General features: G+C 42.6%; 1 protein-coding gene across 2 annotated transcripts; it reads right to left on the reverse strand.

The window, feature by feature from the left end:
• Positions 1-207: 207 nt before the first annotated feature.
• Positions 208-25,982, reverse strand: LOC149322951 (putative G protein-coupled receptor 173). 2 transcript variants are annotated; one of them, XM_089485319.1, is made up of 2 exons: positions 25,397-25,982; positions 208-2,847 (listed from the first exon to the last, which is right to left on the reverse strand). In XM_089485319.1, the coding sequence occupies exon 2, from the start codon at positions 2,755-2,757 to the stop codon at positions 1,645-1,647; it is 1,113 nt and encodes a 370-aa protein (XP_089341445.1). In that variant the 5' UTR covers positions 2,758-2,847; positions 25,397-25,982; the 3' UTR covers positions 208-1,644. The 2 variants fall into 2 exon arrangements, with proteins under 2 accessions (XP_089341445.1, XP_089341437.1); XM_089485311.1 differs by having other exon boundaries at positions 24,689-25,982.
• Between the last annotated feature and the right edge of the window lie 1,000 nt (positions 25,983-26,982).

The following is a 26,982-nucleotide window of genomic DNA, read 5'->3' on the forward strand; positions in this document are numbered from 1 at the left end:
CATGAACCCAGACATCTATATTCCTACTTTCTCCTGCTCCCAATATCAGACTCTGTTCATATTTTTAGATGAAAACAGAACAGAGGATTCTGACTTCCATGTTTCCCCTTCCCCTAAAAAAAGATAAACCTCTACAAACCAGGTCTGAAGAAGCCCTCTTTCTTTCTCGCTGTGCCCATCTTTTCTCTCTGAGACAGTAAAACTCCTGTCCTGTGTCCCTCCTCCCTACTTTCTCTCCTAGGCTCGAGTCCCTTCTCAAAAGATGGACATAGAACTAAGGTTTCCCTATAACCCACAAGGTCATTTGTCTGCTTTCCTTCAATGACCCAAAACACTGACAACTAGTCCACTGGAATAAATCCAGATATGAGACAGCAACTCTGGGAGTGGCACACTTCTCCTACTTGGTTTCTACATGTTTCACAACAAAGGTGTGAACAGTTCTGTGGCAAGATGGAGAGCAAGGCGCTGTGCCATTTGCATTCATGAGGATGGGCGAGGAGGGTGCTCTAGAGCCGAATAAGCCTTACGACTATGATGTTTTTGGCTTTCTGTTTTAGCAGGGCATGTGCCATGCTGTGACATCATTGCTCCTGATCGCCACCCTGCATTTTCTGCAGCCTTGGAGGTGCTTTACTATCTGCCTTGCATGTTGATGTCTCTGCCTTTTTTCCCAAGGAGTGCATTAGGATTTCCTCCCCCACACCCCACCCCACATCTTCCTGCTTGCATTGTTCCAGGGTGACATGCTCTACGGGGCTCTGGATTGGTTGCTGCCATGGCAACTGAGGTGGGTTTTCCAAGGCTCCCTTGGTTACAGCTTCTGACTGACAAAGAGCTAAGTCACACGGCTGGCTCCCTGGCATTCCCCAGAACAGCTGTGTTTGCTGCCTATTTCCTTCCCCCCCCCCATCCTCCATCCTTTCTACCTCTGTACCCCCTCCTTTAAATGTTGAGACCATGTGGAATTAATTTAATTGATGGACTGACTGGCTAGATCAGAAAATTAATCTTACACGAAAGCTGATTCCATTGCTAGAGCCCTGCTGCCATCACCACCCTTCAGGTTTAAAACCAAATCAGCCTTGCTTGGTCTAATGGGTGTAATGGCTCTATCTTTGCATTAGGAGACCTAAGCACAAAGATCTGACCCGGTCTCCCTTCAGCGACACTACCCATACCTTTAGAACTGCTAAATAAGAGGAATAATGGACATTAAGAAATCTTGCATTTTGGTTCTATGCACTTTTGGGGTGCCTGACTTTACCTTGCAGAGTATAAAAACAGAAAAGCTCTGTAAAAATACAGGGTATTTTGCACCTCCTTGAAGAAGTGGCTAGAATACTACTGGGGACCAGTTACTGTCATCATATGGCTCTAGATTTACCCCAGGGGTGGCGAGACCAGAATCCAGCTCTGATCTCACTGCAGTTAATGGGTGTTGTGGGAAGCTTGCCCTAGGATAACTGAGAGATTAGTCCATTTGTGACACCAAATACTCCGGGGAACGTCACCAAAGTTGCAGGGGAAGAAAAACGACCCATCATTTGGCATCTTGTGTGATGTGAAAGAAAGAAATAAAAAAAGAAAACCCAAATTCAGTTTGGCACAGGCGGTTGCCTTCCAGCCAACCCTCAGCGCTGCTCACATCACACAGTAAGGCTCTCTGGGTAGTTCAGGCTCTGTCCTCCAGCAGGGAATGTGGGCAATCAAGCCCTTCTTGAGGTCTTTGTTGAGTAGAAAGCAAACTATAGGGTTGACAGCCGCTTGGGCAAAGCTCATCCAAACAGCTGTGGAGAGGTAGCGGTGGGGGATGCTACAGGCTTTGACAAATACCCTCCAGTAGCAGGCCACAATGTAGGGTGACCAGAGAACCAAGAAGAGCAAAGTGATGACGTAGAACATCCTACCTAGCCTCTTCTCAGCTTTGAATTCTTCCATGCCTAGCAAGCGCCGGTTGGCAGCATGGGCATTCTGCCGGATGCCCAACAAGGTGGGAGGCATGGGACCACGGCCAAAGCCAGCAATCCAGTTAGCTGCAGCTTGCCCTGTGGCTCCGGGCCCGTGAAACGTCCAGTTTTGGCTGATAGCTGGAACCATCTGGACAGGCTTCATCTTGCGATGGCGGTACTCAAAGAGAAGGAGCTTGATGTAAACCACATGGGTGGCAAAGATCAGAACAGCTAGCATGAGCATGAAACCCAGAGTGTCATTGGCTTTGAAGTAGCGGTGCTCAAAGATACACTGGTCCTCCTCACGGATGAACTTGTAAGTCCCAACATCAAAGACTGGTGGGAAGGCCATGGCCACTGACAAAGTCCACACCATGCAGATGACAGCTATGCACGTCCAGAAGGTCATGCGTTTGGCATAGAAGCGGTGGTGGGCCACAGCCATGTAGCGCGTGACGCTGATGCAGAAAAGGAGAAAGGCAGCATGGAAACAGAAAAGGACAGCCATGAAGGCCACAATCTTGCAGCTCAGCACACTGTAAGTCCAGGCAGAGCCATGGCGGATAGAGACAAGGACAAAAGGGAAGCAGACAGCTGAGCGGATTACGTCAGCCAGGCACAAGTCCAGCAGGAAGTAGTAGGGGGCCTTGTGGAGACCACGTTCTTTCAACACAAGCAGTGAAAGGGATAAGTTCCCTGCCAGACTCACACAGATTATGAGGCCCAGAAGCAACAGCTTGGCGTAGGTGGAGGCTGCGTGAGGTGCTGAGCCGTGGGCCTCTTCAGTCTCATTGGCACTGGCCATCTTTAGGTGGAGCAGAAGAAAGGGGACACTGGGTCAGCGGCGACGTGCCCGGTGATGACCCATGATCCCAGTGGAAAAGGGAGGCATTGTCTGTGGGGAAAAGCAGGGGGGAGATATAAGTCCCTTGTAATAACATAATTTTTCCCGTGATGTTGTCATACAAGAGCCCCAGCACACAGAGACACGGTGATGTGGAATAACCATAGACATTTCAAAATCAGAGGGGAGATGCTCCTAGACTTGTGGAAACAAAAGCTGAACATCTAAGGGTGGTTAAAAGCTTTTTTGTCATGAAAAGTGGGGTAGAGGTGTATCTGCACCATATCTGTTACATTTTTATCCTAGCCTCCTAAGAACTTGTCATACATTTATTTCATTTCATTTCTGTGCTGCCTTTCTCTCAGAAAGGTACTCAAGGTAGCTCACAGATATAATTGTTTAAAAAATTTTACAATAATTTTTTAAAAAAACAAAACCATCTAGCTAAAACAATTTTAAAAATGACATAAAACATACAAAAGTTAAACAATATAACTGAAGCACACACATTATCTTCCCCCTTCTCTTTACAGCAGCTCTATGATATAGACTAAGATGAGCTGGTTTTGCATGCACTCATTCCCCAGTTACCCAGCCAATGATTGATAAAAAGGCCAAATCAACAATGCTTTCCATGCAACTGTGGAGAAGATAATATTAAATGATATATTCCATTCTTTGTATCACTGAACCAGTGATATAGTTTTTTGGACCACCACTTTATATCACTGAACCACATCCATGTCTAATTCCAGTTTGAGCAGGTCACTATCTTCTCAACCTCTGTCTGCAAAATAGGAAGAACTGTAACCTGTTTCTGAACAGACAAGGTAAAGGTTTTTTAAAAAGAGACATTCCCCAATATTGTCAGGGACTGTTTGACTGGATTTAGTACTATCTTGGAAGCAGTGGCCTGTCATTCTAAAAAGCCATTCCCCCAAAATGCAGTGGAAACATTTCCCAAAGCATGCTCAGTGCTAGGCTGTTGTAGGGGTGGTCAACTGAAGTTCTCCAGAGGTTTTAGCCTTTCTCATCTTCAGCATAGCCAAGTTAAGAGATTATGGGTACTTTACTCCAAAAATATGTTGGCAGGCACTATTAGCTTTACTGCATCAAGTAAAGGTCATTGCTGTTCCAGCACACTCAGTTGACTTTTGGCAGAAAGAGTGGAAAGACACACAGTATTTACCATCAGTTTTAGTAGAGTTGCCCATTCAGAAATTCCAAGAGGGAATCCTGGGTATGACAATGGCAGTGAGGATCTCTACCATAATTCCCAGAGAGTACTTTGGGAAACACTGTGACTGTTAAACTGGTATGGAATAGAGCCAAGTTTTTAATTTTTATGTGCACTCGGAATATTTGTCTTTCTCATTAAAACTCTGGTGAGCACAGTTTAATTTCGGCTTATGCTAGAAGGAAATCACTTCTGCAAACCTTTATACACTCTGAATTGTATGCCATGGTCAGATGGTTACCGAAGAAAGTACAACCTTGTATATCTTGCATTGCCTGGTGTCTGTGTGTGTGTGTGTGTGTGTGTGGGGGTACTTTCTAAATTTAACACACTGCTAGTTAATATATTTTATTACAAATGTTTGAGGAGCTTATCATTGGGGAATTCAAATGATTTCAACTTGAAGTGACTAAAAGCCATTTCAATATGCAAAGGGATCTTGCAGCACCTTTGAGACAAGAAAGAAATTGGTACAATAAGCTTTCATAGACTTGAGTCTACCTCCTCAGATAAGTCTACATACGTTCATGCTACCAACTTCTTTATTTTAGTTAGTCTCAAAGGTGCTACAACATCCCTTTGCATACTGACTTTCCAGATGAACATGGCTATGTCTTTAAAAGCCATTAAAGGCCCAGTACACACGGGCAGTGAAACACTTCCCCTCTTTGCTGTGCAGCTGTACAGCAGCATCCACATATGGCTGCACAGATGCGCACTAAAGGCTCCTTTTTTGCACCATCGTAAGGGCTGCATTGCAGCCCTATGATGTTGCTTCTGCTGACAGGTGTCTGTATGCTGCTCCATAGCTGTGGTGCCCGCTGTGTGGATGGGTGCATGCACCTGTGACATCACTAGGGCTAGGCGCGTATGGACGCCCAGCCCTATTGAGCCCTAATATCGCCGCAATGTGCCCGTCTGTACTGGGCCTTTGTTAGTCAATAATACTAACTCTCTGCATCCCTGACAACTTTGCTATTTTGTAATCCTACGCAGTAAAAACTAACTCCAAAGCATGGGTTTCCCCCCCCACCCAAAGATGCTTCTCTTGATTAATACAGCAAAACTGTGCATGCTTTCTTGAGATGAATTCCTAATGTAATCTATAAGCAGAAATTGACACAGGCATTACCTTATTTTCCACTGCTAAACCTTGAGCCAAACTAAGGGTATGAAATGGAAAGAAAGGTAAACTCTTTAATATTCAACAGGAACAGTGGAACATGCCTTACACTGAGTCAGAACACTGGTCCATCAAACTCAATAAGTGTCCACTCTGATTGGCAGAGGCTCTCTGGGGTCTTTTTTGAAAGCCCTGCCTGGGGATGCTGGGGAATTAAACTTGCAAAGCAGGCATTCTGCCACTGAGCTAGAACGGAATTGGAATTTCAGCAGGTATAGCTTTTTTTTAACCCTTGCATCAAAATTTGTACCTGAACTGCTCTGTTCAGTGAAGTCCTTCTGACAAGGTCCCAGAGCCCATTCCCCATTTGGATTTGGCCAGCCCAGCACAGGAGGTTTAAACAGTTTGCAGTGGAAAACATTACAAGTGTGGCATAGTTTATGAGTCAACAATGTCCATTGCAAATTAAGCTACTACTTCGCAGATTCTGTGCCTTGCACAAAGGAGTTTTGCACCTGTGCAGAAAATCCCCATGGAACTTTCCAGAGCTAAGCAGCTTGGTAGGAATACCATTCCTCCTCCTGTCTATCATGCATGTCCTAACCGATCAAGCCACCTTCCCCTCAGTTTCCTAAATTAAAATTAAAAATTAAAACTAATTAAAATTAGACTATGAGTCAAAAACCATCCATTGCAAAAGAAACTCCCTGTTGCAACTCCACATGTTTTACTTCCAGCCAACTTGTACTACAGTCTGATAATCCTATGTTCCTGCTTCAGAGATTATTAAATTATTATGCTTGTGATTGGGGAGGCTATAAATAAATCATCATCATCATCATCATCATCATCATCATGCTACTCCCAAGGCAGTCATACAATTGGTGACATATCCCTCAAAGATTGCGCATTCCAAAAATGCACAAATCACTGTTCTGAAAAGACCTATACTTCTGGAACAGACAATGTCCAGGTAAGTGACTCTTGTAGACACATGGAGAAAAGTAAATTGTGTTCTTACTCCAAAAATTAAACCTCTTAGGCTTAGGGTCAAGATGCAATGGTGCCAGTAATTGTTTTCAATGAATCTTCATTAAAAATGCTGAAGTCGTGATCTAGTCTGTCTATTGCTGTTATTTAGAAGAAGAAACATAGAAACATCAAATGATTTTACATGTTTAATGTCATTCCTAGTTTGTCTCTATGACAAGAATGGAATGTTTCTCTAATTTTGATTCAGGACAAAAGTGTATCTCAGCTATCAAAAGTTTGGGAAGTGTTGGACTGGCTAGCATTAGTCATGGGAGGGGAGAGGTTGGTAACAACAGAGGATCCTGCAGTAGAGACGTATTCGATAAATGTTAATTCCTAAACACTACCATCACCATCATTTGATTCTATGCTCTGTGAAGCAATTCCCATGTTAGACACCACATAGGTACTGGGTGACAGATGTAAAGGAAGAAACGGGGCTTCCTTACTTTTGAGCATGCTGCATTTAACAGACCTTCTTTCTTTGTTGTTAACTGTCCTCGAGTTGACTTTGACTCATGGTGACTCTGTGGATGAGACATCTCCAAGCCCCTCTATTTTCCACAGCACTGCTTAGGCCTTGTAGATTCTGGCTCACAATCTCCCTGAGTCTATCCATCTGGTGTGTGATCTTCCTCTCTTTCTTTTACCCTCAATGTTTCCCAGCATTATTGTCTTTTCTAATGAATCGTGCCTCCTCATGATGTGGCCAAAGTATGAGAGCCTCAATTCGATCATCTTGGCTTCTAGAGTTATTTCAGGCTTGATCTATTTGAGAAGCCACGTGTTTGTCTTTTTGGCTATCCACAGTATCCTCAACACTCTTCTCTAGCACCACGTGTCAAACGAGTTGATTTTCTTTTTCTCTGCTTTTTTCACTGTCCAGCTCTCACATTCTTACACAGTAATGGGGAACACCATGGCTTGGATGATTCTAACTTTAGTACTCTGTTGTATATCTTTGCTCTTTGAAAGCTTGTCTAGTTCTTTCAGGGCTGCCCTTGCCATTCTAGTCTTCTTCTTATCTCTTGACTGCGGTCTCCTTTCTGATCAACGTTTGATCCAATGTACAAGAAAACTATCTCTTTCTACATAAGTATAAAGCATAATGTCACACAGCTTGGGTCCAGGCTATTTGAAGCACCCTATATAAGCCAGTTATCACTTCAAGATCTTCAGAAGAGGCTCCTCTCTCTGTCTCACTACCTTTTCAAGTTTGTATGGTGAGAACTACAGAGACATCTTTTTTGCAGGCTGCTCACAGAATGTGGAACTCCCTCCCTAGCAGCCTAGGATAGTCCCTTGCTCTCCTTACACCAGCAAGTAAAAATATTTCTTTTCTGTCAGGCTTTTAGAAATTGACTGTGATGGACTTTTAGTGGTGTGTTAATGCTGTTTTGCTGATTTTTATAAGATCTTTTAATTAATCTAAATGGTTTAATTTTACAGATTATTTAATTGTTTTTAAAATAACTTTTATATTTATACTTTTCAATTTATGTTTTTGCATAGTTTTTATTTGTACTGTTTTTAATAAGCTGTAAGTTGCTTTGAATTGAATCCCATTATTGGGATTCAATAGTAATATATATATATATATATATATATATATATATATGCACCTCATCTTCCTTTACAGTAGATCATCTCCAGTTGTTGCTGTCAATGCAGGAAGGTACAGGTCCTTTGGTTAGTTAAAAAATAAATGTACACAGACCGCATAATATCCGCTAATGTGATTTTAATTACTCACCCAGGTCCTCTGTATTTTAAAGTGGAAACGTAGAACTAGAGATTATAGTCTGAAGTTTTGAAACCTCATTTTAAAATACATTCAAATGCTATCAATCAGTAAGACTGTGAGGCAGATTCCTATTTGTTTTTCTACTAAATTCCAAAAATCATCCACTTATTGTGGAGAGGCAGCTTACTTTGAAAAAGGGTCCAAACCAGGAAGGGAGTTCTCTTTCAAAATCTTTACTATTAACCAACACATGAATACTGGCTGACATTGGAAAATCATCACAGCACATCTAAGGAAATGGGTTCAGAATCTGGGGTAGGATTTTAGTTTTAAGAACTTAATTTTGTAGACTTCAGTTCACTGTGGTCATGCAGATGGTCTTAACTAGGGACAAAACGGCCATATCTGTTCACATTCCTATGCTTCCTTCCCTTTGTTGTCTTACCCACTTAAAAATTTTTGGTAGTAAGATCTTTACTATCTCTAGTAAGATACTGTCTATCTTTCCAAAGAACAAGATCCTTGGAAATATGAAACTTACAACCATTATTCAAAAGCAGGAGATGTAATAACCATAAGATGTATAAAAAAGAAATAGCTTTAATAAACACATCTTGCTCTGACTAATATCACGTTTGTATTTTGTTCCTTGTTTAGTTATTCTGAAACATTTTCTTTTGTTTACTTATAGAGTTATAATCTTAGGAGGATTTTAACAAAAATTAAAAAAAATTTTTTTTGATAGTTAACATTTTTTGGGGGAAAGAAAATAGAGGAAGTGATAGGAAAATGCAAAGAGGATCTTTATATTTGCCACTCAAGCATTGGTACATACAGAATTCCAAAGAAAACTATATATCAGGCTCCTTAGAAATGAAATAATCCCTTTTACTCTACTAAAGTGACCATTTTGAAAAGAGGCCAAGGTGTTGAATCATTGGAGTTTATCAGACAAGGGAAATTGGAAGTATAATCCAACGGCAATCTGAACGCAGTCATGGGGTTTAACATTATTGTGTGATAACCCACTACACACAAATTCGGGCAATGGGAAGTCAGTCCGAACGCAATCATGGAGTTTCACGTTATTGCACGATAGACTGCCACACGCAAATTCGGGCAATGGCATGCTATTTTTGGGCAATAGGAAGCCAGTTTGAACTCAATGCGCATTCACATAATTGCGCTAAACTAGCGACTTTAAGTGAATGCGTTCTGGCCCCACTTTCTTTTCATTCGAATTTAAGAGAAATTCCTCCCGTTTGATAAACTCCATTGCTGAAAAGAGCGAATATGGCCAGGGGCAGCTTGTTACACAAATGTGAGAAAAATTGTAGCTGCTGAAATTATTTGTTTTCTGTGTCTGTTAAAGGCACAGGAATGCCACCCTTCCCCATCTCTTTTGGCATTTGGTCTGAAATCTCCCAGTTCCTTTGTACACCACTGCAAGACTAAAAGAAGAGCCCACATTACATTGCTATGCACTTATTGAAACAATGCACATCAGTTCAGTATTATCTCCTCTCAGCTGCCTAGGCGGTGACCCCACAAGGCCATTTAAAGCCCACGAGGAGGTGACTTATGAGTAGATAACACATCTGGGGTATGCCAACTTGGATAGGCACTTCTTTTACAAGTACCTTCACACAATAACACTGGAATCTATATTATAACAGTTACATTAGACCAGTGGTCCATCTATTGTCTGTTCTAACAGATAACAGTTCTCAGTATCAGACAGTAATATTTCAAATCATCTGCTAGCCTTTTCACTGGGTTTGGACCTGGGACTTTTTGCATGCAAATAACGTTCTTTACCACTGCCATGCAAAGCTACACTACCTCTATACCACAAAACAACACACAATCTTCTGTAAACACATAGCCATTTTATGGGTTAACATCCAGAACTCTCCATACAGGTACCTGCAGCAGGAATTGCAATCTCTGAACTGGCCAAATCATGGATAGTCCTGCAATTCCTTGCTATATAAGGGCGGGCTTACCCACCCGACCTTGCATAGGAGCCTTATTAAATAAAATGTTCCACTCCTTTGATTATGACTGCCATGTTTACTATGATTGTCATGCAATTTTATTAATAATGTCAGTATTTTATTGATTGTATCTTTGTATTTGTATTTATTTTAACGGATGTAATCCCACCTCGATCCGCAGGGAGAGGCGGGAAATATAAATAAATTTTATCATCATCATTAGTGGAGAAGGGTATGAGAGCTCCCTACACGTGTACGCGGGGCTCTGGTGAGCAAGCAATATGGCAGGGCAGACCACGCAAGAGTGTTGCTTTGCAGGTCTTGCAACAAACAGTGTCAACATTACTTTCTTACTGTCCTTTCCTTGGCAGTTAAAGACCTTTTTAACCCAGACTTTCCGGAACTTTCAGAAAAGGACTTTTCTTACTGTTCTGTATTGCTTTCATGATTTGCTTTTAAATCAGTGTTTTAATTCTAGACAGTGTAATACTATTTTAAACTTAACTGATGAGTTAGGTAGATGGGTAGAAAAACGGAGAGATACCACTGCCACCCACGTCAGCTCTGGTCAATGTAGTTTTTCCAATTAAACAATGTTTCTATTTTTCCCCCTTAATTCGCTGCCACATATCCTGGCCAGAATCTTGCTGGGCAATTGTGAATACATAACCTACAGTTACGCGTTCACAACTGCTATGTATTCATGATCCCTGTGTAGCCCCTAGCTTAGGGGCTATGTAGGGACCATGAAAGCTCCTAAACCTTACTTACCAGTAAGCAGCCACTGGGATCGATGGAGATCCATTCCCCTGCCAGTTGGGAAGCAGCTGCCTGACGTTCCCACATATTTTGCATGAGCTGCTATAGAGAGGATTTGCAACAGAGGTCTTTTTTCTGCCTGTTGTGCCAGAGGTCACTCACAGGTTAAAGTAGCAATGTCATGCTGCCACTTTTGGGTCAACAGGTAAATGGACCGGTAAGTGAGGGTTTTTTTTTGGGGAGGGGGGTCATGCCATTGGGGTGGGGTCTTAGGAAGGGGTGCAATGTTGTTACAGTGCTACATAATACATAGTGTTCGTATAATAAGATTCTGATGCCTGTTTTTACTTAAAAAAAACCATTGACACTGAAAGCACAACTGACTGAAGTTTGTTCAGACACATAATTCTGCCATCCTGAAGGATATTGGGAAAATGTCTGTCATAAGGCTTCTGCTATACCTGAGCAGGGTTTCCAAAATATGAGCAATCCATAAAAATTAGGAACATGTAGCGATCCATGCTCACAAATCCATTGCCACATGGATCCATGGAGAACGCTTATTTTAAACGCACTTTACAACAACACATTTCATGTTCACTGTATACACATTAAAAGCATATTTTACAAGGCAGGTGACAAAGGCTGTCTGAACGCGTTCTTGCTATGGCTCCGTATGGATTTTGTGGGTTTAAATCATGTAGTGTCTAAAATAGCTCCCTCTGAAATGAAAGCCTTTTATACCCTCCCTTACACAAACCTCTGCCAAACAGATGCTACCTCTATAAATCTGGGCAATGGTGAATACTTTGTACCTTCTCAATAATCATTCATTTAACCATCATCCCCATTTCACAGTAAATTCAGATGGGCTGTGGTCATATTTCTACAAAAGTGAAACAAGGCCATCTCAAAGAAGACAGTGGTTTACACACATTAAGGCAGAGACGGTCAACTTGTGGTCCTACGGATCAAGTTGAAAATACAACTTCTAGCACCCAGGTCAGTATAGCCAATGATGAGATGATGGGAGTTGCAATCCACCAATGCCTAGAGGATCACAAGTTCCAACAGTCCCTGTGCTAAAGTACCTAGATACACAGAAGTACATACATTTATTATTTTTAAATGACATTTAAAAACAAAGTAGAGTTCTGGGCTCCATACTTAACACACCAAAAAGCTTGTCTAAAGGAACTAGAAGTGGAGTAGGTAAAGTAAATCTACCAGTTTAATTATGGTAGAGAGCAGGTGAGAACAGAATATCAAGTTGTCTATTGAAAATCTTCCTTTCTACACACCTCATCCCTTCCTTGGAAGTCTTTAAACAGAGGCTGGATAGCCATCTGTTGGGGATGCTTTGAGAATTCCTGCATGGCAGGGGGTTGGACTGGATGGCCCTTGTGTTCTCTTCCAACTCAACAATTCTATGATTCCATATCCAAAAGTGCTACAAGGATTTTTTTCCAGGCTAAAAGGTTCCCTGAACATGTGGGAAGTATAACCATAGATAGGAATGTGTTTTTCACATATAGTCTGCTCTTCTCTCAAGGAACGGTGTACATGAATGAAGCAGGCTATCTCATAGAATCATAGGGTTGGAAGAGACTACAAGGGCAGCCATCCAGTCCAACCCCATTCTGCCATGCAGGAACTCTCAGTCAAAGCACTTGACAGATGGCCATCCAGCCTCTCTTTTAAAAAACCTCAAAAGATGGAGACTCCACTCTCCAAGGCAGAGTGTTCCACTGTCAAACAGCTCTTACTGTCAGGAAGTTCTTCCTAATGTTGAGGTGAAATCTCTTTTCATCCATCCGTTGTTCCGTTTCCTAGTCTCTGGAGGAGCAGAAAACAAGCTTGCTCCATCTTCAACGTGACATCCCTTCAAATATTTAAACACGGCTACCATGTCACCTCTTAAACGTCTCTTTTCAAGGTTAAATATACCCAGCTCCCTAAGCTGCTCTTCATAGGGCATGGTCTCCAGATCTTTCACCCCCTCAAAACAACCCTGTGTGACAGGTTAAGTGGGGTGATGTGACTAGTCCAGTGAGCTCCATGGCAAATGGAGACTCAGATTTAGCTCCCCTCAGTCTAAATCCAATAGACTCCCCACCGCCATGAGGGTAAGATGACACATGGGCATTGGGTCAGAAGATCCTCCCTGCTCCATAATCATACATGGAAAAAATATGCAAGGAGAGATTGTAAAGTTGTGTACACTAGTCCTAGGTTCCACATTCTGTATATTGTCTGAATGTTTCAGTTGGGAATGTACACAGATCTCATGAGAGGCAGGATCCTAGATTCCACTTTATGTGGATGGTCTCTAACAGATGTCAACACGTGTGCACATGCAGCCTTTTCTGATGCATGGACTGTCACTATGGCAATGATGTGAAAATGGTTTAGTCCATGCAGCCCCTCTCACAATTCTTTCATCTGAGAGCATTTCTAAAGAGCGAGGTATAAATACAGTAAATAAATAAACAAATAAACTCTCCTGCTCTTCCTGGCTCTCTCCTGCATAGCCCTTGTTGCCAGCATGAAAACTGAAGATGGCTCCTATACCTTTTAATGGCTGTGGAGAAGAAGGATTTTCAGCAGGTGTTGCTTGTTACTGGTTGTATGACAAGCAACACCTACTGTATTTCCTTCTTCATCTACACAAACATTAAAAGCCATCTCCAGTTTGGCAATCCTATTCTTTGACTGGCAATCCTATTCTTTGACTGAAAAGCCACCTAATTCCCAAAGATATAGTATATTGCTCTGTTCTTCTAATCTGGGCAACTCAGGGCATGGCTACATGAGTCAAATGAAGTGGTTTCCCCCTATCCACACAGTGACCTGTCTATACATCATAGGGACAAATCCCGATTCGAGTGCAAAGTGTCTTCAAGACATAAGGCCAGACCTGCACCAAACCTGCATCATACCAGTCTTCAATTGGTTTAAAATAACTCTCCTTTTGCTTTGAACTTTGCAGGAAAACCAGGAGCATTCAGTAATGATGTTGGGTGGTTGCATATACATGTACCCCATTATGTCTCCTAGCATTGCCAGTGGTGGCACAAGTCACTCCCTCTGTGGTTACAATGGGGCACCCAACCGTATGATCAACACTAGATGCCTCATTCTGAACTCATTGGCAGCAGTGCCAGGCAACATAGCAGGATGCATGTGTAGACAGCATCCCAGTGTCACTACAGGGAGATAATGGGGGAAATCCATAGCAGTGGGGCCAGAACACTCTGGGAGAGGTCCAGAGTATTTGGTCAGTGTAGATGAGCCATATGCTCAGACAACCATATGCTGAGATGCTAGGCTGGCCCTGCACTGAAGAAAATGAAGTGGTTGTTTAAGGCAGCAGCAGGGTGTTAGAAAACATTTTATTACATGGCCTGGCCTGTATCTCTGAAGCTAACTTGCTACCTTCAAGTGTGGGGAGGCCGACAAAGCACCAGTGTTAAAGAAACACCTCATTCTGACCTCAGAGTGAGAGCTATTGGGCAGCGCCAGATGCGGCGGATGGTACAACGGGTCATGTGTACAGCCACCCGGTATTGGAATGGAGGGCTCTGGATCTTCTGGGAAGATCAGGAGCAAGCAGGGAGTTTTTAAACTTTGTTATAAGGGAGTTTACCCCAGTTTCAGCACTGAACAGGCCAGATGTCGGCTGGTCTATTTGCACCATACTTGGCCTGTGCAGAACACCGGTACCAAATAACCACTGGTTATTTCTACCACTGGTACCAATGTTAAAGATGTGAAGCCCAGGAACATATTATCCAAGATACTCTTGTTCAATTAAAGTAGCTTCTGGGCATTCTGAAAAGCTGGGCATATGAATGCCTTACACCTCTGCTTTATGTGCATCCTCTGCAATGTCTGAAGAGGAGGGCATACCTAATGCACAGATCCTACAACCTGTGCCATCCAACTCTAAATGAATTTCCATTTGGACAGTACAATGGATGTACTTTAGTGGAGAAGCACAAGGCATATTTGATCATGCATCTTCTAACTTGCAGAGTTGTTTTTTATTAGAGCTATAGCATGGGGATTTTTAAAAATATTTATTCCATAGCAGTGATGGCATCAAAGAAAAATCATTCTTCTCTGCCCTCATTGCATTGGCACAAAGCATCCCATAGAGCTTTTTCAGGTGGCCAAAGCCCTGTCGATTTCTGGCCTATAAGAAGGAATTATAGACCACTAAATAGATCCTGGTATTCTATGGCAAAAGCTGTGACACTCAAACTGTATCAAAGATTGGTGTATAGCAGGCGTCCCCAGGCATATGGGCTACAAACCCTGGAATTCCTCAACCAGTAAAGCCCTGTCAAATATATAGAACTCCAACATAGAAAACCACCACATGAAACCCACCTGCCCCTGTTCCCAGAATTTACTGTATAATGTCCCTGACTATACATGGGCATGCTTCTTGTTATGATATCCTTTTCTGACTGCTATGGCTGTGAGAAATTACTTTTGTGTGGGTAAGGCACACAGGCCTTTTTCAGTGGTGGTGCCCCTCTCCTCTCTCAGCCTTTGACATTAAAATTTGCTGGGTGCCCTTTCTGTGAGCCACCCAGAATACTTCAGCCTCTGCATAGCATGAAAATGTAATTAATAAATATTATTAAAGCACCATATGAAGACATTGGCTGCATCTGCATTGTAGAAATAATGCAATTTGACATCACAGTTTAACTGCAATTCCAATGGAATCCTAGGATCTGTAGTTTGTTGTGGCACCAGAGCTCTCTAACAAAGAGGGCTCACTCAGTATCTCACAAAATGTCAAAATCCCAGAATTCCATAGCACTGAGCCACGGCAGCAAAAGGGGTGTCAAACTGTATCATTTCTGCCATGCAGGTGCAGCCATAGTCATTTGTAAAAGCATTTGGATAAAATCCTAGTGGCTTTCTGGAAGGCAGGCTTTTTTCTTTAATTGTGTTCATATCCTCTTGGCTGATTTATAGTAAATGAAGATCAATTTTAGTTTTGTATTGTTATACAGTATTAGTCTGTAAGCAGCCATGAGAATTTTCCCCTAACAACACATGGAATTAAAAGAATGGTTTTATTAATGCATTTAAAATGCATACACAGTTATTACTCATTCATCCTTCTACATCAGAGGTGGAAAATACTGGTCTTCAAGATGTTGCTGGGATGCAGTTTCTGCCACCTCTCTCTATTGGCTATACTGGCTAAGAAGGCTGATGGGGTTGCAATCCAAGAAGATTTGGATTAAACTCTTTCACACAAAGTGGATGCCGTTTGTATTCTTTTAAAGAATTGAAGTTCTATTTGTGTATCTGGATTAGTTCTTATTTTAGGTCTCTATCCAAATAAATCAGGCATGGGAATCAAGATGTCATTGTGCTGAAACACTCAACCCTAGTCAGAATATCCAAAGTTGAGAAATGCGGGATGCTGCAGTTCAACAACTTGGAGGGCCAAGGAGGGCCACTGCCACTGTCCTGTCTCTTGCAGAGATTTTGAAGACAATGTTTTCAAAATGTTAAAGGAAGTTGCAAGAAGAAGACTGATTATAAAAGAACAGATAGACAAATTGCTAGATTTAACGGAAAGAGATAAACTAACAAATTTGATAAAAGGAACTTCCACAAAACTATATTTGAAGATATGTCAGCCATTGTTAATATTTATAGAGAAAAAAAAATTGGAAACTGTATTTTGGAATTGAGATTTAAGGTAAAAGTAACCTTTTCTATATATTTCATTTAAATAGTAGATTCTATAATATATGTAAGAGGAAAGGGAGTAATTATTAAAGGTCGTAGCCTAAAAAGGAGTAATAATAGGATAAAACTATTATTGTTGTAATCCAATGTAAAAAAAAAATGTGTGTGTGTATATAAGTGTAAGTTGTTTTGTTACCAATTTGTTTTGCATGTTTTTGCTCCAACTATTTTCTTGTTTTAATTGAGCCTTTTTAATTTTTCTTTTGTTTGTATGTGTGCAAATTTCTATCTTTTATTGCTTTTTAAACGCAAAATAAAAGCAGTTTAACTACAAAAATGTTCAAAGTAAGTTGCCATTAGAGCTCTCTGTTAAGTCTCTGAGAGGAGGCAAGCACCTTGAATTTAATACAAACGTTCACAGAGACATGAAAATACCAGCTCATAATTTGCCCTCCATGACTGATCCTGCCCAGATAGTCTTGAGATGTGTCTGATTCAGAGATCTGCTATGAGATATTAAAGAAAAGCAAACTATTCTTAAGCCAGCGCAGGCAAAATTACATTACAGGGTATACAGTCAGCCCTTCTTATACACGGATTTTTTATACATGGATTCAAGCTTGAAAATGTTCCAAAAAAGTATAAATTTCACATATCAAACCTTGATTTTCCATTTTGTATAAGGGACACCATTTTGCTATGTCATTATATTTAATGGGACTTGAGCATCCACGGATTTTGTTATCCACGGGGGATCTTGGAACCAAACCCCAGCGTATAACAAGGGTCCACTGTATTAATAATGAAAGCAGAGAAGAGCCTTCAGTATGTTATAGTGGGAAGGTGGAGGTTCAAGCAGTGATTGTTTTCCTCCTGGTGAGAATAAAGGTGTTACAAGTACATAAGAATGTTCTTATTTTTATCTCAGGTGTGTTCTGCCCAAGGAGGTGAGAAAATAGCAGCTTCATCTGGGAAAGTGCACAGTAGGGATCCCTCAAGATTAATGGCTCAGGATGGATGAGTATGTGGGATGAGTAATGCAAGGTTGGTTAGGGACTATAAGAGCCACACAGATCCCATTGTTGGTGTTCTTTTCACCTCTAACAAGGCTCCTGTAAACCCCCACCCCATACACACAGAGCTGCCTGATAGGCAAAAATATATGAGTAAAACTTTTCCTCATTCACAGATAGAAAAAAAAAACCCAACTGCTATCTTTCTGCACACCAGGTTACTGATAAAAGTACACAAGACCTGCTACAAAAACACACACAGACACAGACACATGAAAGAAAAAGAATAAGAATGCCATGTAATTACCAGTAATCATAATGGAAAAGCACTGGGAATTCCACGTAGATGGAGGATGGAGATACAAATACAGTGGTCCCTCCACATTCGCTGGGTTTAGGGGTGAAGGACCTCTGTGAACATGGAAAAACTGCAAATAAAAAAACCCCAAAATACTATTCTTTTTACCTAAGACCTTTCTAAAATTCTCCAGATCCTCCAGTGCAACACTATGATCAACATCTGCTGCTAGAGGTTGATCATAGAATCGTGTTGTGGGACCTACAGATGCCTAGAGAAGTGTTTTCCCTCAAAACTTCTAGGTTTTCCAGCTCAACTCTATGGTCAACATCTGGCAGAGTTGCGCTGGAGGACCTAAGGATTCCTAGAGAGAACATATTAATCAAACCCGCAAATAATAAAATCCGCAAAAGTCAGAACTGCAAATGTGGAGGGTCAACTGTAAATACATAATTGTTATTGTTGTCGTGTGCCTTCAAGTCATTTCCAGCTTATGGCAACCTTAAGGTGAACCTATCATGGGGGTTTCTTGGCAAGATTTATTCAGAGGGGCTTTGCCATTGCCTTCCTCTGAGGCTGAGAGAGTGTGACTTGCCCATGGTTACCCAGTGAGTTTTATGGCAGCAACCTAGGCTCAAATCTTCAGGCCCTGACAATGTGGAGCTAGAATCCCAAATGCCACATAGTGGTAAATCGTTGCCTTGTGAAGTGCCTGCCATTATGCCAGGGCAGAAGATGAAGGATGTTGTAGATTGTTTCTTTCCTGGTGCATGTGCCACTGTCCTGAAGAATGAGGTCTTGCTCCTTTTACTTGTTCACTCCAGTAGGAAAATCACTGTTTCCCAGGACATAATTTATATGTACACACATACAACTGTGACATTTAATTGGTCACTCTGGTGTTGTGTGGGAAGGTAGGTTCAATCTCCTACCAGTGTTGTCCCAAAGTGCAGCAGTGTTACAGTGATTTTTTCTTTTTTTACAAAAAGAAAACTCATATTCTATTCATATCTGGGCTGGGAGGCAGATTTTATTAGGGTTCATATGAGAAAACCAGGCTGTATCCCCAGCAATAGTACCTCACTTTAGTAGTATTCCTGAAAAAGAGAGGGGAGGAGAGAGGAAAGACTTACTCCTTGGGCAAGTCTTTCCTAATTTCCCTGCCTTTATACAATATAAAAACAGCCCCCAGGCAGAGTTAGTCCTGATGTTTAGGAACGATGGACTTTTCAATCCATCAATAGTCCTAGACAGAATCCATTGCTCCTTCTATCTGTGTAACCCTTCACCCCTTGCCTGCAGATTAACTATTGGAAGACCTGCTGAAAGGTTTTGATGTACAAAATGAGAGTATAAATTATATCCACTTTTTAGTGCAATACTTTGCCATGAGTGCAAAGGAGAGCTTTTTGGACCAACAGTAATAAATGTGCCTGCACACAAACATACAACATATTGATGTAATTTTACATACATACAGTCCATCAATGTATGTTATTGTGCATCTTCAAGTCGACATGGTGACCCTAAGGTGACCCTATCATTTGTTGGTTTCTTTGGTAAGATTTGTTCAGAGGTGGTTTGCTATTGCCTTCACCTGAGGCTGAGAGCATGTGACAGTGGCTTTCATGGCAGATCTGGGAATTGAACCCTGGTTTCCACAGTTGTAGTCCAATGCTCAAATCACTATGCCATGCTGGCTGTACTTGGTATTTCATCACAAATAGCCACATCTCCTGTTCCTGGCTGATGTTTGCTGATAAAGATATCATATTTTCCAACCCTGGCACCTCCAGTAGTGCCCATCATCTCCACGCAGCATATTACTCTGCTAGATATAGCTCAGGGACATAGCTAGGATTTTAGGAAGGGGGGGTCTAGACTAAGTGCCACCATTATAATGGGTCTTGGGTGCGGCGGCACAGCAGCACACACCATTCATTTTTCTAATGGAAGGGGGGGTCCGGACCCCAAGAACCCCCCCCTTGGCTACATCCCTGTGTAGCTGATGATAGTTACTGTCAGTCATCAGGCGGTACAAAGATGAGGAACTCTGCTATGTAGGAACATACAGTGTGCATGTCTCCTCAGAATCAAAGCTTGTAGATTTTAATCTCATGCAGATTTATCAGAGTCTGAGACACACATGTCCACACCGATAGGCGCACATGTCATGGCTATTTCCCCCCCTCATACATACAATTTACTTATACTCATTAGACTAAATGTCTATCTGAAGAACTGGATTTTACCTTGTGCAGGCACAAATCCCTCATGCCATAGAGAGTTCAATAAAATATTTTCTCTTACTCCTACATATGAGAGCCATCATGGTGTAGTGGTTTGAGTGTTGGATTGTGACTCTGGAGACCAGGGTTCAAATCCTGGCTCAGTCATGAAACCCACTGGTTGACCGCAGGCAAATCACATGCTCTCAGCTTCAGGGGAAGGCAATGGCAAAACTCCTCTGAACAAATCCTGCCAAGAAAACCCCATGATAGGTTTGCCGTAGGGTTGCCATAAGTTGGGAAAGACTTGAAGGCACACAACAACAGCAAACTCCTACACACACATACACAGTGTTAGGTCTCTGCTCTTCATCTTCCAGTTAGGTCATTCCTGTTAAAGACCAGATATATGTGATGCTGAGATTAATTTAAAATGAGCACTTATTTTTTAAATTGCAAAACTACTTTATATTGACTCAGATCACTCAAAGCATTCCCTCTTCTGACTGTCCACAGCTTCCCAGCAGGACATGCCCTGCTCTGTTACATGAGGCTTCACATGAGGAATGCCAGGGATCTTCTCCGTCACATGAAACCCCTGCTTGACCACTGAACTATGGCCCTTCCCTTTCCTTATGAATCAGTGAGTTGGAATTTCTTCCTGCTCCCATCTTTTCACATCTGTCATTGGTAAGTAGTTTTTCAAGAGATTAGATTGGCCAATAGCTCTAGAAGGGGAGGGTTGTTTTGAGTTTTTTCTCCTCTTGCATGACAGAACATAGCTCACATGCTTGCGTCACCTGATGTTATCGGTTTTAGAAGTGCCTGCTTGGGCACACTTTGGTCCAAGCCACATGGGTTGATCTGAAAGTCTGATAGTCCTACCTCGTGGTATAGGATGTGCTAGATATCCCGTTCAGCAGCTACCTTTACTGAAGGCCTCCTTTAAGAAAGCTACGGGTGCCCTCTCATAACTGCAAGTGGACTTGCCAGAAAATCCTGTTGCCACAGCCACAGTCCCTCTACACATCCCTTAGGTCTGTAGCTGGACAACTGGGAAGGGGAACAACTGAACAGCCTAGATTTTACCTGTGTTGCTGATCACTAGACTAGTTGCCCTTTTCAGTTTCCTAATAGTCTCTATGCCAAAACTCTAGCTCTCTTTATCTGAGAACTCAAATACAGATCATCCCTCCATTTATTATATTTGATAAAAAAAGCATTATTGGGCTGAAGTACATAGATCTGGGGAAGGCCAAGGCCAAACAATTATCGCTCCAGGACTGACACCTGCTGCTTAGAATAGGAATTGAGAAGGAAGTTACTTTTCACCTTTGGTCAGTAACACATACTGGCACTCTCACAATATAACTGATAGAATGCATATAGCCATACAAACACTGCCAATATAGTACTTTCTCATGGACATTCACAGTCATGGCCACACACACACACACACACACACACACAATATCTCTTGATAATACTCATTATAGCCTCACTGAGTCATGCATACTCTCATAAGCACAAGCACGACAAAGCACACCATTCCATATCTGTGAAAATGGGCCCATAATGTATAAAGTCAGTCTTTATACTGACATGCTTTCTGGCACAATGCACATGATCTCCCCAGACACACTAATTATTTCATTGATGTTCATAACCTGATTGACCTATGCCTACCAGCATGTCCAGTTTTATTGGCAGGTTCATCAGTCTGTTGACAAACACACAAAGACACATTTCTAGATATGGGATTGGCATGAGCAAAGAGTCTTGTGGCACCTTAAAGACTTAAAGAGTAATGCGATAGCACAATGATGCAGTCCTTATGATTCAAGAGCAAACCAAAAGAAGCTAATGAGACTTATGAATAAGTATGCTCAGAGACCAAAACACACTCACTACCCACTGGATCACATTCACAAAAAATGTCAGCATCCTACTATAGTCATTCACGTCTGTGTGATCCAAAACACGTGGCAACACAACCTGCTTGGTCCAGGCAAGCCACAAACACACACTCAAAACCAAATGCTGGCATGCATCAATGTACTAGGTATGAAATCTCAAAAACACTTACTAGAGAGTAAGTCCCATTGAGGTCAATGGCGCACTACATCTGAACAATCAGGATTGCATGATCAAGATACTCATTTAACATATTTATAAGTGCCCTTAAGCACACCTCTTTCCATTATATTACACCCATACATAAACACACAAACATATTAATACACAATGACTAACAGTTCCAGTGAAACACCTAAATGGATGAATACTCATTCATGCATCATGTCACCTAAAAAAAACATACACACACAGACATAAATGTTCTCTCAGTTCTCAAACCCATAGAGAACTATGCCTCATTATAAATGAAATAAAGGCAGCAGCTCCTAGAGACCTTCTAGTAGGATTAGGCACCTATTAGTCATTTAGCTTCACAGATGTCAACTAATTTACTCTAGAAAATCATACTTATTCAGTGGAATCTCTTAAGTTACATCTGGTTGACTTACTAAGGAATACAGCTGGTTGACTTACTAAGGTTTTACATATATATATAAAAAAAAGCAAATCCTGTTCTTACTGTAGATGACAACTTGTAATACTTAATTGGTTTACATGACTCCTATGGGGAAATCCTCTTCAGTGGATTCAGTGACCTGAGTTAAATATCTCAGAGGAACAGCCTGTTTTCAAGGGACTTTGATTCAGATCACAGGGATCCTAGAGTTTTGGAAGACAGGGTACCCAAATTTTCCCCTCAAACTGGGCTGAAGAAATCAGAACTTTTTTCTGCCCAGTAAATTACCAGGCAAAGAAGGAATAAAGGCTCCTAGTGAGTAAAGAGTTGTTCATGAGTCTAATTCTTCAGGATCTTTCCTCAGTTGATTCAGGTGGTCTATAGCTATGTCCAGACAGAGTCTCTGAAAGTTTAGGCTTAAAAGCTATTGGTTCCAATGTTCATGGGTTACTTTGCTGGCTGGACAGTTGGGTTATCTTCAGACTTTGTTTTGGTATTACTTCTTTCTGCTTTCTACCTTCTTTGTCTTTAACTATCTGATGTGGGATACTTGCTACTCATTTTCAACAAGGAGAGTAGTTAATGCTGGGAACCTCCACATCAGTGTAATATTTGACCTATGTAACAACCAGACAAGGCATAATAGTTGCCTGAAAAGGTATATTCCTAACTTACTCGTGACTTACTCAGCCTCAGAAATAAGTCTCTTAATGTTACTATCCTACCGTTTATTTACTCATTTGTTTATAACAGCATATCTTCCCCCTTATGAGCCATTCTATGTTAGTCTTTAGGGCCTAAATAATTCTTATAAAGCTTTTCTGCTTGCTTGCCTGGGGGTAATTCTTGATGACTATAAATGCTATGATAAGATGGTTATTTGTAAGTATGAAACATAGGCTAACTAATTATTTTCATGGGCCCAATTGTGGAGATCAATAAAGTTGGTTGTAACAGAAATGTAGACCATTCACAATAGATTTGTTCCTGAGTGGTATGAGAACACAGTTAAGTGCAAACAATTCATATTCAGAACCTGAGTGGCATTAGCTCTGATTTTAAACCTAGTTTGAAGTGGAGTGAAAAGAAACCAGATTCTATTTTGCAAGTGAAGTCAAGCCTCATCTAAAATGCTCAGGGACCAGGATTTAGAACCTTTTTACCATTAGCTTGCTCTTATCTTACACCAAGGCATCTGCTGAAGAAGGAAGGAATCAGTCCCACATTGTGGTTTTCTCAAATCTGGAAAAGATGCACTCCAATAGACCCAAGAATTGCCCCATAACTGCTTACTAAATCCAGGCCAGGCCTAGTGAATGGGAACAAAGAGACTGCACACTCCCTTTCCCCATAGCTTACTCCTTTATTCTGTATACCATTGAATCTTAGGCCTGTTGTATTTTTGATGTGAATGCTGAAGGGGAGTACTGGATGTTGTCTTGGAGGCTGAGCTCTTACCAAAGTGGGCTCAGTTCTTCGAGGGCCAAACCCTGTTCTGTATGATGCTCCTTGAATTGCAAATTGTGTGTGTGTGTGTGTGTGTGTGTGAATAATGATGTTTTGAGCACCGGCTCTGATCCAAATCCCCCTCTATCTCTCCTTACCTCTACTACATATAAAGAAGGGAAACCACCATGGAATGGAGATGTGGCGGGGGCTGAGGAGCACCAGGGTGGAACAGACAAAAGGAGCTGGCAGGCAGTGGAGAAGGTGGGGTGGGTAGATTTCTTGTGAAATGGAAATACGACTCCCACACCCAGCTTGGGCATGAGTACATGGAGGCGGTTTTAAAAAATAAAATGAAATCAAATCAAATCAAATAAAGAACACCCTCTCCCCACATCCCACACCCTGAGGCAGCAAGGAAACAGGTGGTGGCTCCATGGAGACATCTAAAAAGCAAAAGTGGAATGAAGAACAGTACATCAGTTGGCAAGGGGAGGCGGTAAAAGGAGGGCGAGATGGATGAACAGAAAGAAAGAGAGAAGGGATGCCTATGATGGCTGAGGTTGAACAGGGTGGATATGACAATGGATGTCAGTATTGTGTGTATGCATCTATGGGTGGACAGAAATATAAATGGGTGGATGAGCGATGGGTAGACAGAGATATGAAAGGGATTGGGGGGGGGGGTTATGGCCACAGACAACAGCCCTGCATCACCAGTTTTGAGCATGCGGTTTTGTCTGGCGACTGGGCCTGCTCACCTCGGATCCTCTGGTCTGGAAAATCAGGAGTAGAGAGATGACACTTGGACCAGTCGCTTGGATGGGTGGGTGGATGGGGATGAGAGCAAAGAGCTGGTGGTCCCCAAGCCCACCTTGGTCCTGGTTACCCAGGGCTGGGATCCTGTCAAGGGAGGATGGCAAGGGGTGTCCCAGAGCTGTTGCCTAGGCGACAAGACCAGTCTTGGTGCCTCCTCCCAGGAAGGATTGGGAATGGGGAAGCTGTCATTTCAAAGGGGTGGCCCCCTTCTTCTCCTTGGTCCCTTCCGGCAGGCCCTGATCCTCCTCCTCTTCTTCTTCCTCCTCCTTCTCCTCTTCCTACTCCTTTCCCTATTGTCCTCAGTAGTCAGCCTGGGTGAGGTGGCACCTGGCAGGAAGACCTTTGCCACTTCTCTTCATGATGGTGATGAAGGATGCTTAAGAGAATGAGAGGACCAATTCTGGATGATGGAGAGGAAGAGGAGGAGGAACAGGAGGGTCGGTGGAGATGGAGGGCAGAGTCTGCCACTGGGTTAGAGGATGCACCCAGATGAACTGGTCCCCCTTTGCCATGTCTGGACCAAGGTTACTTCATCTTCCTCCCTCTCCATCAAATCCAAGCAGGGTCTAGGCTGACTTTCCCCATCAGTCTCACAACAACAACAGAAGGGATGGGGGGGGGGGACCCAAGCTGGCAGGTTTTCCTCTTACCAGATCCCACCTTGGATCAGCCCATTGCCATCCTGATAGCCAAGCAGCAGGGATCCCCTCCTCCTCCTCCTCCCTTTAAAGGGGAAAGGGGGGGATTATCCGGATTGATCCATTCCTTCAACAACAACAACAACAACAAAGAAGCAGGAGTTCACCAGATCTTCCTCCCTGGGACCATTCCTCCAAGGCAGACCAAAGCAGGGGATCCCACTGCATCCCAGCAGGGATCCCTCAAAGAGCTGCTTTCTGGATCAGTCCATTACTTCAAGGGGGGGGGATTTCCTTTAACAAGGACCCTCCTGCCTTCCAAATATGCAGCAATGGAAATCAAGCCATCTTGATAGGTCTCCCATCCATCGGAAGGTTTTCTGGGTGGGAGGCAGGCAGGGTGCGGTGTGTGTGTGTGTGTGTGTGATGCTTAGGCCCTAGAGTCCCCCCCAATCCATGGGAGGAGAAGGTCTTTGGGTGATGGTGATGGTGGTGCAAGACCAGATCCAGGCTAGAAAAAGAAGAGATCTCAGAAGCAGCAGCAGCAAAGGAGGATGCAATGGCTCTTGCAAGCTGAGCTGGAAGGAGGAGGAGGAGGACAATGACCAGCAATGGTGTGTGTGTGTTGTGTGTGCGCGCAGCCCTCTGTGTGATTGGGAGCCCGAAGGGGAAGGAGGGAAGCCTCGGGAATTTCCGGACTTCTTCGGAAAGCCATCCTCATCAGGGAGGGAGGGATGGAGGGAGGGATGGATGGACCAAGCATCCCTTGCTGCCAGCTCTTGCAACCTTAGGACCAGCTGCTCCACCAGAGGAGAGGGAAGGGACCCAAGGGTCAGTAGGCAGGGGAAAGGGATCGGTAGATCTGGATCTCTCCTCCAGACAGGATTCCTGGATCCTTTCTCCCCATCCAGCTCCACCTTCTCAAAAGCTTGGAGGCTGTTGGGACTCCATCCACATTGCAGAAATAATCTGGTTTGATACCGCTTGGCTGATCTATGTTTTGGGGTTCCTTGTCCTCCTTAGTGTTGAGGGTTCCTGGCAAGGTGACCAGATGTCCTTCATTTCCAGGACATGCCCTCCACATCCACCTTCTGTCCTGGAGGGATTGCAAAAAAGGCCCTCCATTTTGAGCAGGACTAAAAAGTCCTGTCTGCCTCCATTTGTCCTGAATGTCCTACATTTTAGGGTGTCTTGTCCTCCTTTTCAGTGAGGACGCCTGGCAGGGTGACCAAAGGTCTTCTTTTTTCAGGGCATGGCCTTCATTTGTACCTTCTGTCCAGGAAGATTTCCAAAATATCCTCCATTTTGAGCATGACTTGGGAGTGTTTTGAGCTTTTTATTTGGCCATGCCCTCCTTCATTTGTCTTGAATGTCCTACTTTTTAGCGTGCCTTGTACTCTTTTCCCACCTTCTCTCCAGGAGGAATTCCAAAATGTCCTCCATTTTGAACATGACTAAAAAGCATGGATTTACATTTCTAGGAGGCAAAGATATGAGTGCAAACACACACCTGCCTGCCTGAGCCCAGTTTAGTCCCCTCTTGAAGGTTATGCTAAATCTCTCCCCCCCCAGTTTATTCCAGGGCAACTGCAAATGCC

Source organism: Sceloporus occidentalis, unplaced genomic scaffold (assembly GCF_023333645.1).
Source record: "Sceloporus occidentalis isolate IW3139 unplaced genomic scaffold, rSceOcc1.0.p SCAF_1, whole genome shotgun sequence".
In the NCBI taxonomy this organism is placed as follows: Eukaryota; Metazoa; Chordata; class Lepidosauria; order Squamata; family Phrynosomatidae; genus Sceloporus; species Sceloporus occidentalis.

Coding starts and splice junctions, on each gene's coding strand:
- LOC149322951 (XM_089485319.1), bottom strand. CDS start 2,757: ATGGCCAGTGCCAATGAGACTGAAGAGGCCCACGGCTCAGCACCTCAC.